The sequence below is a fragment of the Lepus europaeus genome, chromosome 6 (genome assembly GCF_033115175.1).
Source record: "Lepus europaeus isolate LE1 chromosome 6, mLepTim1.pri, whole genome shotgun sequence".
In the NCBI taxonomy this organism is placed as follows: Eukaryota; Metazoa; Chordata; class Mammalia; order Lagomorpha; family Leporidae; genus Lepus; species Lepus europaeus.
This window is the reverse complement of record NC_084832.1, coordinates 101,569,014-101,585,664: the sequence shown is the minus strand read 5'-3', so window position 1 is coordinate 101,585,664 and position 16,651 is coordinate 101,569,014. Positions and strand designations below refer to the sequence as shown.

Sequence of the window (16,651 nt, the reverse complement as noted above, 5' to 3'; positions counted from 1 at the left end):
CCAGGACTAGAATCTGCGCCCATATGGGATGCCAGCGCTGCAGGCGGCAGCTTTTACCTGCGACGCCACAGCGCCGGCCCTAGAGTGCTTCCTTTTAATGCACTCTTCCGGAGGCAGCAGGTGATGGCCTGAGTGCTTAGGTCCCTGCCACCCATGTGGGACACCTGGATGGAGCTCCAGGCTTCTGGCTTTGGCCTGGTCCAGTCCTGGCTGTTGCAGCCATTTAGGGAGTGAACCAGCCAATGGACGATCTCTCTCTCTCTCTCTCTCTCTCTCTCTCTCTCTGTAACTCTGCCTTTCAAATAGATAAATAAAATCTTAAAAACAAAAATCCCTTGTAGGCAAAATGGAAAATTCCACCTTTCCTCACCCAAGTTTGTCTCTTCTGGCATGTGCCAGACCCACGAGCCCTGGATTCACTGCCAGGAGCCGTGGACGGCTGAGCAAACTCCACTCTTGGCACTGGGTTTGTGACTCACTCACTCATTCCACAGACGCGCGGAACAGGGACGAGCGAGAGCCACCAGCAAGGCATAGATTTTGGTTCTGGCTCCCTCGTGGGACGCTGCGTCACTGGATTAGCTATTTCATCCCTCCATGCCCGACTTCCTCATTGGTTCATTCCTGTACTGACAACTGCCCTGCATCCCTAACAGCTCCATGGAATGAAAGAGCATCTGTCTCACAGGGAAGGGATGCTCAGGAAAGCCAGGTCCACTCCTGCTGGACCAAGGACCAGGCAAGGGACTGCGGGAGCCACAGAAGAAGGTGCAGAACCTCCCCAGGAAGAGGGATGGACTGCAGCGGGATGTGGGCGTGGGTGTGAACGGACAGCACAGCGTGCGCTGGGGACCAGGAGGCTGAGGGTGCCCTCGCGGCCGCCATGCTTTCCCAGCGTGTAGGCAGGGAAGACCCTCTCTCAGATTGGCCCCTCCAACCTGAGGCTCAGGGCCGTGCTCCCAGAGCACACCCGGGTCACGCACCTTAGGAAATCCAGCTGCTTCAGGAGCCCGGACTTCTCCCGCTGCAGACTCTCGGTCACGCGGTACACTTCCCTGTGGGGGAGGCAAACAGCACGGTGAGGGTGAGCAGCTGTGGGTGGTGGGGGAGGGGAGCCACAGGGTGCGAGGTGCTGAGCTGCAAGTGGGTGGCTGGGACCACTTCCACAGGAAACCAGCAGGAGAGGCCTACACTGCGGATGGAGTGGGTTATAGGAAGATGGCTTTCTTTGGAGCGCACCTGCTGTGTGCAGGTGCACCCAGACAATTATCTCAGTCAGCCCAGGAACCTACTGGGAAGGTGTAGTTGTCCCCACTGAACAGAGGCTGACAGTCAGATACTCACGAATTGTGCTCGGGTCACACAGACCATCCACACGGAGCCAGGTTCCTCACTTGACCTTCTACCCACCCCAAACCTGTCCCCAAACCTTCTACCCACCCCAAACCTTCTACCTCCCCAACCCAGCCCCACCCCACAAATGCTGCTGGATGACCAGGGGACTGCCTTCCTGGGCTCCAAGTGACCAGGGATCAGTCAACGTTCTTCTCGAGAATGAGAGGGTTTGTGTTTCCCCTCCAAGTCCACGCTGGCATGGTCTGTTTTTCAGGAGCTCTGAAGACTCAATTCTCCCAGCCCCCAACATGGTTTAAACAGTTTGGCTTCCAGATTCCTGGAGATGTTTCAACTTAACCCAATTATGGTGTCTAGGAGATGGGCCTAGTGGGGGGCCCTGGGGTCAATGCGGATGTGACCCCCAAGGTCAGTCCCCATGAGATGGGAGTTATAAATGCCTGAGTTTGTGCCCAGCCTCTCTCTGCTTCCTGGCCTTCCACGTGACTCGTCCTCCACTCCCACTCTGCCACTGCCATCCGCCACCCTCAGCAGATGCCAAACCAATGGCACAGCCCAATCTTGGGCTCGAACCTCCAACGCTGTGGGCTAAATGATCCCCTTTTCTTCACAAGTAGCTTGTCGCAGGGATTTTGTCACAGTAACAAAATCTGACGAACCCACTCCCAGGGTTCCCACCAGTTCCTAGATAGCTGCCATGTCCGCGGCTGGACGGTCACTTCTTTGACCAGAGTTCTAATTTCTGGCTGGAGGGGGAGGTGGAGGATGCCAACTGTAATCAGTGATTTACATCACAGTGGAAGGTGTCAGTCACAGCAGGAGTTTGAGGAGAAGGTGAGAGGTTGTTGCACAGGGTGACTGGAGGGTAACCTACACAGGGAGGCAGGGGCTGAGCCCCGTACACTTGGCATAGCACCTGGTGTGGAGGCCTGGTCCACAGACAGCAGCAGCAAGAAAGCAAGGAGAGAGTCTGTCAGGGCAGGGGAGGGGGGAGGGGAGGAAGGAGGGAGAGAGGGAGGGGGACGGAGGGTCTGGGAGTTCTTCAGCACCGTGCAAGGAAGACAGGGAAAGACGACAAAACTCCAAGCAGAGTTGGGAGCCACAGGGAAACTTGCTTCACTCCAAGACTCTGCCTCCGTCTTTCCCTCGGTTTGCGGTGCCACGGTTTAGAAATTTCGATCTTTTCAACAAATGGCTCCACATTTCCAAACCTCAGCACACCTTTCAGGGTAGGGAGCATCTGAAAGCCCGGCTGACACACGGCTGCCCGCGTGCTGTCTGGGCTGCCCCGCAGGTGCACAAGGACAGCCCCTGCTCCGCCCACCCCCAGCCACGCTGCTCCTGAGCACAGTGTCCACGTCCACGGGCGCCTCCGCTGAGCTCCTAACACTCGGATTCCTTAACAGCTGTCTGCATTTCTCTTCTGTGGGCCTCTTCATAGAATAATTATGAAGTCACTTTACGACAATAACAGACTGGATCCAATTCCAGCTTCACCTTAGACATTCCTAATTCAGCAACAAAATTTCTCCAGCTCCTGCAGAGCTGCGAATTCCCGACATTTTATTACCAATTATATTTAATTTCAACTTTGCGTGAAAACGATGTATTTCCCATTATCCAAACTGGGTTCTCAACCCCCATGTATGACGTTGTTCTGATTAGCAGCGGGGTGTGTGTGTGTGTGTGTGTGTGTGACCTGAAGAGGTGGAGGGGGTGGGCAGAGCTGCCTGTTCTCATGCTGTGTGCTGGGAGCTGAAGGCTGCCCCCTCCTGGCCATCTCCTGCTCCTGCCCCAGCCCCGGGGCCTGCTTCTCTAAGCAGCAGGAAGCAGCCAGCTTTTCCCCTGATAAGGAAAATCCTCCACGGGCAATCCCAGGTCTGGGTTCTCACAGTGCTAGACTGAGTGGCCAAATCTGACACAGCAAGGCATTCCACACCTCTGGCCCTGTCCACTCAGCACCTGTTGACTACTAGAAAGATACAAACACATACGTGCATATATGTGTCCCATAGGTGCAAATACATGTATATCTATTTGGATTTTTGGACACGAGGGTACTGCAAAATGTTCATGGAAATGGAATGAAGAGATGTTTATTTTGGTGCAAAAAACTAAATCCATGCCTAATTTTGTCATATACACATTTTCCATGAATTTTCTGAAAACCCCTCCTATGTACGGATTTCAAATTAAACTTAGATCTTAAAAAGATTGATTTATTTAAAAAGCAGAATGATAGAGAGAGACGGAGAGATAGAGGAAAAAGATCTTCCATCCTCTAGTTTACTTCTCAAATGGTTACAACAGTCAGGGCTGGGTCAGACTGAAGCCAGGAGCCAAGAACTCCATCTGGGTCTCCCACCTTGGAGGCAGGAGTCCAGGCACTTGGGCCATCTTCTACTGTTTCCTCAGGCACATTAGCAGGGAGCTGGACTGGCAGCAGAGGGGCTGGGACTTGAACCGGTGCTCAAATGGGATGCCGGCGTCACAGGCCACAGCTTAGCCCTCTGAGCCAGCATGCTGGCCCCAAACCTTATTTTCTAATTCCATTTTCGGGGCTGGCGTTGTGCCTCACTTGGTTAATCCTCTGCCTTGCGGTGCTGGCATCCCATATGGGTGCCGGTTCTAGTCCCGGTTTCTCCTCTTCCAGTCTAGCTCTCTGCTGTGGCCCGGGAGGGCAGTGGAGGATGGCCCAAGTGCTTGGGCCCCTGCACCCGCATGGGAGACCGGGAAGAAGCACCTGGCTCCTGGCTTCAGATTGGCACAGCGCCGGCCATAGTGGCCATTAGGAGAGTGAACCAACGGAAGGAAGACCTTTCTCTCTGTCTCTCTCTCTCACTGTCTATAACTCTACCTGTCAAATAAATAAAATAAAATAAAAATATAATTCCATTTTCCATGAACTTTTGGAAGAACCCTCGTGTATGCGCAGAATATATGTCTTCCTCGTGCTCACAAACAAAGGCCTTTCTGAAGACACGGGACATTGCGTGTCGGACGGAGTGGCCATCGAGGTCCTTCTGGGAAGAGTGCACGGTCGACGGAAACCGAGAGCCGGAGAAGCCGCTGGTTTTGCAGCTGTTGCCTGGGGGAGGTTTATGATTCAAGAGCCACCCAGGAACTGCTGTGGGCTCTGTCTTTAGGAGAGGGATGAGGCATGGAACACTCGAGAAAATAAGACTGGCAAGAGAAATCGCAAGACAAATAAGAGTGTGGTTGCTGTGCTGCTACTCTGTAGGGAAAACCGAGTGGCGTGCATGTACACGTGTGCTTGTGTGTACACAGCACACTCTGGAAGAAGCCCTGGAAGCAGTGACTGCTGCCCTCCGGGTGTCTGGGACCCCAGGGCGTGGCAGGGCTGCAGACCCCTTTCGCGCTGTTTGAATGCTGTGTCTCCCCGTAAGCTACCTACTCAAAACAAAAGTGAGCGAAGAAAGAAACAGAGGAGTATTGCTTTTCATCTGACCTTCCTCTGAATATCAGCGCCCGCCCTGAGGGCTTTATCTGGCTTTAAAATCTGGTTTTCCTATCTTCAGAGAATAAGAAAATTAATTTTGCCTGTCCAGAATTCTTGCTGATAAACAACTAAGTCTGTTTACCTCCAAACTCCACACTCCCCTCCCAGCTCCTCGGGGCGGCAGCAGGCATGGGAATAGCCAGAGAACGAGCGGCCCTGTTTGCTGCACTAACCAGCTGTGAGGCTGAGGGCCGGTCTGCACACCTCTCTGAGCCTCCGTGTCTCCATGACACAACAAAGGGCACGGAGGTGAGCCTGAGGGTCACCTCGGCGGTGCTAGTCTGTGCTCTCATTCGTTTTTTGTTTTTGTTTTAGATTTATTTATTTATTTGAAAGGCATTTTAGAGAGAGGGGGAGACAGACAGAGATTTTCCGTACACTGGTTCACTCCCCAAATGGCCACAAAGCCAGGGCTGGGCCAGGCTGAAGCCAGGAGCCAGATTTTTTTTTTCCAGGTCTCCTACACGGGTGCAGGGGCCCAAGCACTTGGGTCATCTTCCTCTGCTTTCCTAGGTGCATTAGCAGGGAGCTGGGTCAGAAGTGGAGCAGCCGGGACTTGAACCGGTGCCCATATGGGATGCCGGCACTGCAGGCTCCATGCGGTCCCATTCTGCAGGGAAGGGGCTCAGGCTCTCAGGGCACTGCTCTCCTGGGCCTCAGCATGGCTCCCAGCTGCACAGCCTTCTCAGCAAACACTGCGAAGGTTCTGGAGTCCTATTTCTCTCTCCCCTCCCCCCTCCTCTCCAGGTCTAGCCCTGCAGAGACTGTGTGTCTGGCTTGCGTAGTGAAGACAAGCCTGGAGAAGGCTCGGCGTCCTCCCGCTCCTGCACTGGCTGTTGATAGCCCTCTGCTGCCCGAATGCTTGTGCGTTCGGATGGTTGCTGCTTTTAGAACCTGACTGCATTTTAAGAGCCTGGATCCTTAGTTCTGTTTGTAGAGTTAAGTGCCCGTGCCTGGCTGACTGCTCTTAATGAGGAGGAAGGATAGGGCTTGTTGACAGTGAAATACATTGTCCTTCCTCACCTGCTCATCCCGGAAGGAGAACAGCGGGGCTTGGGTTTAAGTCAGCTACTGGGAGTCTTTTTTTAAAACTATTATTTCTATTACTTGAAAGGCAGAGAAAGAGAGAGAGAGAGAGAGAGAGAGAGAGAGAGAGAATGAATCTTCCCTCTGCAGTTTCAATCCCCAAGTGCCAGCAATAGCTGAGGCCAGGCCAAGCCAAAGCCAAGATTCAGGAACTCCATCTGGGTCTTCCATGTGGGTGACAAGGACCCAAGGACTTGCTGTCTCCCATGTGCATGCTAGGAGAAAGTGGGTTGGAAGTGGAGAAGCTAGGACTAGAACCAGGCACTCCCATGTGGGATGTGGGTATCTCAAGCAGCAAATTAACCTCTGCATCACACATCTACCCCAATATACTCTTTTTAAAAAGATACTGGGAAGTCTTCTTTTTTAAAAAACATTTATTTATCTATTTATTTGAAAGAGCAACAGAGAGAGAGAGAGAGAGAGAGAGAGAGAACCATCTGCTGGTTCACTTCCTACAACAACTGGGTTTGGGCCAGGCGGAAGCCATGGGCAAGAACTCAATCCAGGACTCCCATGTGAGCTGCAGGGACGCAGGTGCTTCAGCCATTGTGAGCTGCCCCCAGGGTGTGCATTAGCAGGAAACTGGACTGGAAGTAGAGGCAGGACTCCAACCCAGGCGCTCTGATATGGGATGTGGAGGTCCTAAGTGGCAGCTTAACAGCTGCACCACAATGCCCACCCTAACCCTCTTTTAATTACCTGGAGACATCTTACAAAAAAGAAATTCCCAGTTCAAACACAGTTCCTCCCTCTAAGCCAGGCAATCGGTACCAAATGACCCACCATGCCACTCGTGAGCCCAACTAGCATGGACCAAAATCCTGCCAGTAGCCATACAGAGCGAGCACTTCTGCTTCTGAGCAAGTAGAATGAGCCTACGTTAAACACCAAGTGCTGCTAAGTAACGCTGCCCTTCTCCCCGAAACAGACTTCTCGTGCTACCTGGCATCATTAGGGCCCAGACACAATTCCCTTTTGCAGGATGAATGAAGAATGTACGAATGAAAGAGTGAGAGGATGATGGCCAGTCCTACTCCTGTGTAAATACGAGGGGTGGGACAGCGTTGTGACACAGTGTGTTAAGCTACCGCTTGCAATGCCAGCATCCCATATCAAAGTGCCTGGGTTTGAGTCCTGGCTGCTCCTCTTCAGATCCGGCTTCTTGCTAATGAGCCTGGAAAGGTAGCAGAAGACGGCCCAAGTATTTGGGTCTCTGCCATCCACATGGGAGACACCAATGGAGTACCTGGCTCCTGGCCTTGGCCTGGCCCAGCCCTGGCTGTTGTGGCCATTTGGGGAGTGAACCATGCAATGGAAGATCTCTCTCTCTTTCTGTGTGTGTCTCTCTCTTTGTAACTCTGCTTTTTGAATAGATAGATACATCTTTAAAATAAATAAATAAATAAATATGAGGGGACTTCTTAAAATGCACAGGAAATTTGCATGATCTTTTAATTCCACTTTCCACAAGCGTCTGGAAGCCCCCGGTGTTTTCTGGCTGGCCTATTATTTCTTGGGGGGCGTCAGCAAGACGTGTCTAGCACTTAGCATCTTGGAACAGTTCCTTAAGAGCCTTGGAGCCTCAGCGTCCTCACTTTTAATTAGAGTTGGTAATAGAACCGGCCACAGCAGGATGCTCTAAAGGTCACAATGAGTTGACGTGCGCTGAATGCTCAACACAGGCCCTGGCCTGGAACAGCTTTCAGTAAATGTTTGTCAAATGAATAAGTCATTGAACACATGGATAAATGAACAAGCAAACAGCCGTGGGCCTCAGAGGGCATTTGTCCTCCCAACCTAACACTTCCGCCGAAAGACAAGCGGCTGAATCTGCAGGGATTCACCGTGCAGCTCAAGGTGCAGACCCGCTCCCCGCTTGGTTCTTGCACAGGTGTGCCTCAGCCTGTGCTGGCCTAACCCAACAGGGGGCCACCAGAAGCAGTTCACTGGCCAACCAGGGCCACGCTGGGCCACACGGTCTGAACAGAAATGCACAGGTCAAACTATCTGTTGACCTGAGGGGACTTCCGGCTGCAGTGTGGTCCCTAAGCTGCAACGGTCGTCAGAGGTATGTGTGCTCAGTCAGCGTGGTGGTTCACTGACCGCCTCGGATTCCTGATGGACTAACGCTGTCTTTTAAATCATGTGCCTAACTTCCAGAGAGCAGGGGTGTCGATCCCAGGCAATGCTTGGCAGAGCCTGCTCTGCGCAATAGCGTCAATATCCTAGGGGGGGTCAGAAGAGGACTCGGAGTGATGGGCCCGCGTCCGCCATCTCATAGGGAGGGGACAGTCTCGGGGAGCGGGGACGTGGCGCCCAGAGCGGAGGCAGAGCTCTGGGACAGCAGAGGAAGGTGCCTGGGCCACACTCACATCTCCTTCTCCTGCTGGAGCTGCCAGGCCTCCCGCTGGAGGCTCTCCAGCTGCTGCTGCGCGTCCGCCAACTCCTGCGAGGTCCGCTCCAGCTCCCGGGCCAGCTCCTGGTTGCTGAGTTTCAGCTTGGTGTTCTCAGCCGTGGTCTCGTGCTTGTCATTGTGCAGAGCTGCACACTGGCCTTCTAGCTGGAAAGGAACGGGAGCAGAGGGGCGTGAAGAGCCCCATCTCTTGCCACTTTCCCTCCTTGGGGGCCAGGGGCCGGTCCACTCCCCTCCATGGTCTTCAGGCCTTGTCTGCTCCTTCCTTCACACATACTAGCTCCTGGAGGCTGGTCGCTTTCTGAGCACAGCTCCTCCCTCCTCTGCCTCCACGCTGGACTGCTGGGTGGCCCAGGTGGAACTGGCCCATTCCTAAGCCCACCAGCCAAGGAGACTCCACACTCCAGCTATGTCCCTCATCCCAAAGCCAGAGGGGTCTTGAGATCCAACCTAAATCCTCCTTGTTGTCATTCAAGTCCATCGTTCTTTCCCTCGGGCCTTGAGGGAGACAGAAAAGAGCTAAGTGATGTTCTTTGTAAAATTTCCCTCCAGGGCTGGCGTTGTTAGGCAGTGGGCTAAGCCGCTGCCTGCAACACCACTATCCCACATTGGAATGGTAGTTCGAGTCCCGGCTACTCCGCTTCTGGTCCAGTACCCTGCTAATGGCCTAGGAAAGCAATGGACAATGGCCCAAGAGCCTGGGCCCCTGCCACCCCATATGGGAGACCTGGATGGAACTCCAGGTTCCTGGCTTTGGCCTGGGCCAGCCCTAGCTATTTGGGGACTAAACCAACAGATGGAGAAAATCAATCAATCTCTCTCTTTCTCGTCTCCCATTCAAATAAACAAATATTAGAAAAAAAAAACATTTTGAACTGCTCTCCTTTCTTCTCTCAGCTAAATATACCCAATTCTTTTCTCTTAAATATCTTAATTATTAGACATAGTAGCAGAGAGGGAGGACTACACACACACACACACACACAGAAGAGAGAGAGAGAGAGAGAGAGGGAGGGAGGGAGGGAGGGAGAGAGAGAAAGAGACTTTCCATCCATTGTTCACCCCTAAATGGCCACACAATGGCCAGGAATGGGCTGGGCTGAAGCCAGGAGCTGACAATCCATCTGGGTCTCCCACATGCATGGCAGGGGATCAAGGACTTGGGCCATCCTCCGATGCTTTCCCAGTCACATTGGCAAGGAGCTGGCTGGGAAGCAGAGCAGCTGGGATGTGAACCAGTGTTCATACGGGAGGCAGTATTGTAGGTGGCTTCACCTGGGGGGCCTCAATGCAGGCCCCACTCAGTCCTTTTAATCTCGAGACGCTTTTGTAGTTGGAAATCCTGGAAATTCTCAGGGACTAACTACAACAGGTCAAACAGACCCAGGTCCCTAAAGCAAGTGAAAAACCCATATTTTCCTAAGCTTTTCTGGCTTTGCCAAGCTTCCAACTCTCCCACCAGGGAAAGCCTCAAACCAGGGCAAATAAATGTATCCTAATAAATTTAGCCTAATGAATGTGGCCACTCGGGGGAGGCAGAAGCGACAATGAAGAGTTCTGTGCCATTCTCAAGAGGCCGCCGTGTCATCAGGCAAGCGTGCAGTAATTAAATCGAGTGGCAATCACTCGTTCCAGGGATAGAGCTTAGCTGGTAAGAACTTAATGCACGCAGCAAGGAGGAGAGAGAGCAGGAGCAGCAAGGCGCAACCGCGCAGAGAGCTGTGGGGAGGCGGCAGGCAGCTCCTGGAGGTGAACTCACCTTGCCGCAGAAGGAACACAGCCCGCGGCCACCGCCTGGGGAGGAGCAGCAGTACAGGAGCCCCCAGCACTCCAGCGTGTATCTTAACACGCGGCCCCGAATAGCCCTCTCTATTCAAACGGAAGCAATGTGTGTGGGTCTGGCTGGGGCCAGGCAGAACAGGACAGGAGCCCAGGGCCACCCTAGTCTCTCTCCCCCAAGAGCCCTGACTTTGGCACGCAGGCCCTGAGCACAAGGCCTAGGTGATCAATCTCCCTGGGGCCATTAGCCAGGGGGTTGCAACTGTAGTGACGGCTGGTCTACAGAGGGCAGGCTCAGGCCCATCACAGAGGAGGGTCTGCTGTCTGTCAGCCTGCAGGGTCACAGGACACCCAGAGGACGCAGTTGGAGGAGACAGACTGACAGCTGGAGTGCTCGCGGCCAGCCTGGAGGGAAGGAGCTGGGCAGCAGTCTCTCCCCCGAGATCTGCGCCTAGACAACATCCACATCCCTCAGCACCCCCTTCCTTTCCTACGGAGGATGCCAGGAATGGAGGCCTGTGTGGGCGCTCCTGTGGCCGCTGGCTGGAACTCTCTGACAACGTCTGCGAATCCCTCATGGGGGAGACCTGGGCACCTGGCACTTCAGACCTGAAGGTTTATCTTGGGTCACCTGTGGCTTTTTTTTTTTAAGGTTTATTTATTTATTTGAAAGTACAAGTTATAGAGGGGGGAGCAGAGAGAGAGATTTCTTCCATCCACTGGCTCACTCCCAAAAGAGCTGCAACGGCTGGGGCTAGGTCAGACTGAAGCCAGGAGCCAGGAGCTCCCGGGTGGGTGCAGGGGCCCAAGCACCGGGACCATCCTCTACTGCTTTCCCAGGCACATTAGCAGGGAGCTGGATCAGAAGTGGAGCAGCTGGGACTCAAACTGACACTTGTATGGGATGCTGGGGTGGCAGGCAGTAGCTTAACCTGCCCCACCACAGCACCAGCCCCACTCATGATTTTAAATGCTATCTTTTGGGTAGCTACATGGTTCTTCTCTATTATCAAGAAGAAAAGTCTCTAAGCGGCAGGAAAAGTGGGCAAGGGGCAGAGAACAGGCGGGCTGAAGAGCCAGGTGCCCCAGGAGCCGACAGAACGTACCCGTTTCTGTTTCTGGATGAGTTGCTCCAGCTCCTGCTCCTTACAGAACAGCTTCTGCTCCAGCTCTTGACTGCGGGCCTGAAACCTCTCCGTGTCCTGCCAGGCCAGAAATGAGGTCAGGAGGGGCTCGGACACCATGCACCAGCCCTACAGATACCCCGTGAGCTACCCAGCAGCACGGCCCAACTTCCAGACTCTGGGGTCCCACCTGCAACGCTCCAGGGCTTCGGTGACTCGCCTGCCACATCACTGAGGATCCAAGTGCAAGGGTTCAGGGGGCCACTGGGCAGACTCCCAGCAAGCTGACCATGACCAGCGACTGTGCCCTGCCACCCTCCCCCACGCCAGTTAGTAGTAGAACACTACACAGGGACAACAGGGGCTGAGTTCGAATCTCCAGCCTCAGTCTCAACATTCATAAATTGGGGGGTGGCAGAGGTCGGTGGGTGGCCTCTTTGACCCCTTCCAAGTTAGAAATGTTGCTGCACAGTGGGCACTGTCGCTGGCTCGCTAAGCTGCCCTCACTCTGGAAACAGAGTGCTCGCTGGGGACGGTCCAAGCATTTCATGTCCCCTCTGTGATGGAGCTCTCCCAGCCCTGCTCCTCCTGGTGTCTCCCACCCCCTCCCTCCAGCCCTGCACTGGGCCTCCGCCCCAGAGATGCTGAGGCCCTGGTGATGCAGGTGCAGAGGGGCGTGGCTGTGGGATGAAGGGAGAGAGCATGCGCTGTCAGGATGCCTGACACTCAACAGAGCCAGGTGGAAGGGCCTGCGCTGGGCATCAGGAGACCTGGGTTCTAGTCTCTGCCTCACCCAACTGTCTGGCTTCATTCTCTGGACCACCAGTCCTTTGCTCATAAAAACAAAAATAACCATGCCACCTGCTGCATGTCACTTACTGGAATGCAGAATGGAGGTACAAAAGGTACAGGAAGAGAGGCCATCCTCCCCTCCCTGTAACTCACGATGGAGCTGGGGGATACTGTACTGGCAGAGTCCTGGCTAGCAGGTTTGGCATGAGAATCGGCAGCAGCTGGTGTGCGGGATACAGGCCTTTGGACAGCTGTGTCTAAGGCTCAGTGTGTCTCCTTGGTTCATCATCTGCAGATGTTACCTGGTCCCTGTGCCCATTTGCAGGCAGGCTGGTGGCCAGAGGGGCTGCAGGGAGAGCAGGTGAGTGTGCTCATTGTAACTGTTTGCAATGGTAGAAGCAGGCTCTGAGCAGACAGCTCCTGTTCCCAACGCCCAGGGAGTCCGCCTCCTGCGGTAGGCAATGGGCCTAGCAAGTATCTTACTGCACCTTCTGGGACAAAGTGTTGAGGGGCCTGCCACCCAGAAGCCGGAGGGTGCAAGTGATTAACTAGTCCTCTCCTGGTCAAACACACATGTGAATACAGAGCCAGGATCCAAACCGTGATCAGAGGGTCGGGCCTTTTCCATGGTGTCATAACCTGAAATACCACTGTTCTTAACTCTATCATCCAGCAAAAGCCCGTGTATCTCAAGGTTTAATGGCACTGTCAAAGACATCTTAACTGTTCCCATGTTCACGCAAAAAGTGTAAATCTAAGCACAGAGGGTTGAAGGCATTGGTGTCAGGAAGGGAGAAGAAAGGAGCAGAAAGGGCTATGTAAGTGTATGGTATTATGGCCGGATCCCTTTGAGTGATGCTAATTTGTCTTTAAATTTTTCCTCTGGCCTCTGTCCACTCCTATCCCCCTGCCCCCATGCCTTGATCCACCTTTTGGTTCTGGGAGCGTGCCTCCTTGTTTAGCACAGTCCTTGTCCTGTCATCATAGCCAGGGCAGAGGGGCCCAAATGCCCTCAGGGAGTAAGGGGTGGCTTTCCTATTGCAGGGGTACGGAAGGCTGCTGTCCTCAGAAACTATTTTAGCGTCTGGCAATGTGCCGTGTGTGCGTTCTGTCTGCAGAATACCCATTTCCCTGTGCTGAAGGTCGGGGCCAGCCAGAGTATTCTCAAGCCCTCAAAAGAGAACAGTGGGATCGTCAATCTGGAAATACTGACAAGGCTCCAGCAGGCTCTAGTTGGGGAGTGTATCTGGATTTTTCTGAAAAGCATTCTGATTCCCACTTGGTTTGAATGACATCTGTGATAATAAACGGAGCTGTGATGTGGATAATCCCAAGCAGCATAAAATTCAAACTTGGTTCCAGCGACCAGAGTGCCAGCTTAGGGCTGAGAGGCAGGCAGCTTTCTGCCGAGAACCCCGCAATCATCCAACAACCGAGAACAGTCTCCCATAGCTTCTTTTTTTCTTTTCAAGGGAGCATGCTCATTAAAAAGGACCCTGCTTGGTTTGGTAAAGGACAGGATCTTAGCAGACCTCAGATCCCTGGGCAAACAACAGATCTTGGTAAGGGGTTGAGAAAATGACAGACTAGGAAAAGGAAGTATGAGGTTTTACATTTTCTCCTGTAGAATCTGAAGGGGATGGAATTTGTTTTTTTCTTGGCTATTAAATTTTCTAGGCGTCTAAGGGGCAAGAATGGGCAACATAGATGCTAATGATTTTCCTCTTAGAGGAACTGCTGGGCATGGAATGAAAGTGGCTGGTGCGCTGGGTGGGTCTGCCATACAGGAGACCAGCCAGTGTCACACCCAATCTGCAGACTGCTTCAGCTGATAAAGCAAGCACTTCCATCTGCCCATCCATCCACATCCATCCATCCACACCTCCATCTCTCCATCTGTCAATCCCTCCCTCCCTCCTTCCATCTGTCTATCTGTCCACCCACCCATCCATCCATCCAAGCCCTGGTCCATGTGTCTGTCCATCCATCCATCCATCCATCCAGGCACTGGTCCATGTGTCCGTCCATCCATCCATCCATCCAAGCACTGGTCCATGTGTCCGTCCATCCATCCATCCATCCAAGCACTGGTCCATGTGTCCATCCATCAATCCATCCATCCACCCACCCATCCATCCAGGCACTGGTCCATGTGTCTATCCATCCATCCATCCATCCATCCAAGCACTGGTCCATGTGTCCATCCATCCATCCAAGCGCTGGTCCATGTGTCCATCCATCCGTCCATCCATCCATCCATCCATCCATCCATCCATCCATCTATCCAAGCCCTGGTCCATGTGTCCATCCATCCATCCATCCATCCATCCATCCATCCATCCATCCATCCAAGCACTGGTCCATGTGTCCGTCCATCTGTCCATCCATCTGTCCTCCCACCCACTCATTTGTCTCCATCCATCCATCTTTCCATTTACTCACTTACTTATTCATTCACTGATGCACTATTTGTGGAGCACCTGCTATGTCCCTTGTGTAAGTAAAAGATCAAGATCACTGCTTCTGTGGTGATTATGTTAGTAGGAGGATACAGACAGCAATCAAGAAAAATGAATAATTACCGTTTATGTCATCTATGAGGGTGACAAATGCCTGGGGAAAAGAATCAAGTGGAGAAAGAGGGACTCAGCAGTGGGGTGGGCGGGCACTGCCATCTTAAAGTGAGGGAGAGAGCACCGCCGTCAGCGCCATCTCAACCAACACTCACCTTCAGCAGAAACTGCTCCTTCTCGCTCCGGATCTGTTGCTCCATCTCCTCATACAGGTGCTGGATTTCTTCGTCATAGGCGGCAATCTTCCTACACAGGGAGCAAGAGGGAGAGTCTGATGTGGTTTGCATCTACAACTCCCCACCCCACAGCGGCCACTCCCCTCGTGAGCTGGGGGAGGAGGGATGACCTCAGAGGTCAGGTCAGCTAGGGCTGCAGGATCAGGCCCTCGGGGCGAGCCGATCCTGCAGGGATTGTAGAGGCCAGAGGCCAGGCAGGACCTGCCCTGGCTGCTGGTGGGTCCCTTGTGGCCTCTCCTGCTCCCTCTTCTGGCCATCACTCCCAGATGGTCCTTATGTTCATTGGCCGAGCTCTCCTGGGCCCCTCTTCTTCTTTTCTGCTGCTTCATGTCATCTCCAAGTCCCCCCAGACTCACGATCTCCATACCTACAGATCTGAGTTTGAGCCCCAGCTGTTCTGCTTCTGATCCAGCTGCTGGCTAATGTGCCTTGGAAACAGTGGAGGATGGCCCAAGTGCTCGGGTGGGCCTCTGCCACCCATGTGGGAGACTTGGATGGAGTTCTAGGCTCCTGGCTCCCGCCTGGCCCAGACCTGGCTGCTGTGGCCTTTAAGGAGTGAACCAGCAGATGGAAGATTTCTTTGTCTCTCTGCCTTTCTTTCTGTCTCCCCCCAACCCATCACTGGGCCTTTCAAAGAAATAAAATACACATTTTTTTAAAAAGGATGAGAATGTGTTTAGTTCCTGAGCCCTCCGTAGTTTTAACCCCTAACTCCCAGGCCCACACGGGCCTCCACTTTCCCTGCTGTCCGAGGCTTTGCCACAGCCCAGCTGCTGCCGCTTCCTCATCTGCTGACCACTGGGAAGCGTCCGCCCAACGTGCACAGATTGGGCAAAGAGCAAGCAGCCATTCTGATCTGTCACAGCCTTCCGGTGCGACAGAACCCGTCCGTCTCACTCTGACAAAGGAGCTGCTGGGAGACCCCGCGGTCGGGGTCATTCATAACAGGGCGCTCGCCTTTGAGTTCCCCTTACTGGAAACTCGACAGACTGCATGATGTTGGCCCCAGGGTGTGAGGAGCAAGAGATGAGCATCGCACGTGACTGCCACGAGCAGCAGCCCCGTCTCTGCACGTGTTCTGCGTCCCTGGCACAGCGAATCTTTTCGGCTCAGTGTGCCACATCTCTTACTGGTAAATGGCAGGCGTTTGGGACTGTTACTTGTGCTCTCAGCTAACCCATAACGATGCAGAGAAAATCCTGGGGAGACTGTACAGAGAAAAGGCCACAGTGCCGAGTAGGGGCACCCCAGATGCAGTCTGAGTTAGGGAGGCAAGGTCCCTGGATCCTCCTGTCTTTGAAGAAACTCAGATGCTGGGTAGCAAGTGCGTTCAAGGAAAACCTTAGCCAGTCGTTCCAGTTATATAAATACTGGAGAACGAATAAAATGAGCTGAGAGAAACTTAAAAATGGATTTAGTCCTCCTAAAGCAATACTAATTACAGTCATTCATATAAGCTGTTTACCATTTATGTTTAATCACCGTGTAGGGCATTAATTCTGTAATACACTCAATGTATTATATCAATTGTGCACTATGCTTCGTCTGATTAAATTAATATTCTATGCTTTTCCCGTTCATGTGTCACTCCACTAATATGGAATTAACTTACTTTACAAACCACTAAAAACCAAACGGAGGGAAAGGCTGACACAGGCTCTGAGTGGCGTCTACTCGTGGCCCTTGCCTGCAATGGCTGAGGCTACTGGAGAGAGGCCCTGGGTTCCAGGTCGGCGTCAGTGGTCCTGGGCCCAGCCGGACTCCGACCTGGG

The 16,651-nt window shown here is 53.2% G+C and overlaps 1 protein-coding gene across 4 annotated transcripts in view; it reads right to left on the bottom strand.

Annotated features, from left to right (window-relative positions):
- CRACR2A (calcium release activated channel regulator 2A) overlaps nucleotides 1-16,651 on the bottom strand; it is a 202,812-nt gene that overhangs the window by 31,195 nt on the left and 154,966 nt on the right. For all 4 annotated transcript variants that reach the window (XR_009866226.1, XM_062194772.1, XM_062194773.1 and 1 more), the window contains exons 6-9: nucleotides 14,799-14,889; nucleotides 11,261-11,356; nucleotides 8,335-8,522; nucleotides 984-1,055 (exon numbers count right to left, since the gene is read on the bottom strand). Coding sequence is in view for 3 of the 4 variants with exons in the window: in XM_062194772.1 (XP_062050756.1) it covers nucleotides 984-1,055; nucleotides 8,335-8,522; nucleotides 11,261-11,356; nucleotides 14,799-14,889 (447 nt within the window). In the remaining variant the exon portion in view is untranslated. The remainder of the gene's footprint in view (nucleotides 1-983; nucleotides 1,056-8,334; nucleotides 8,523-11,260; nucleotides 11,357-14,798; nucleotides 14,890-16,651) is intronic.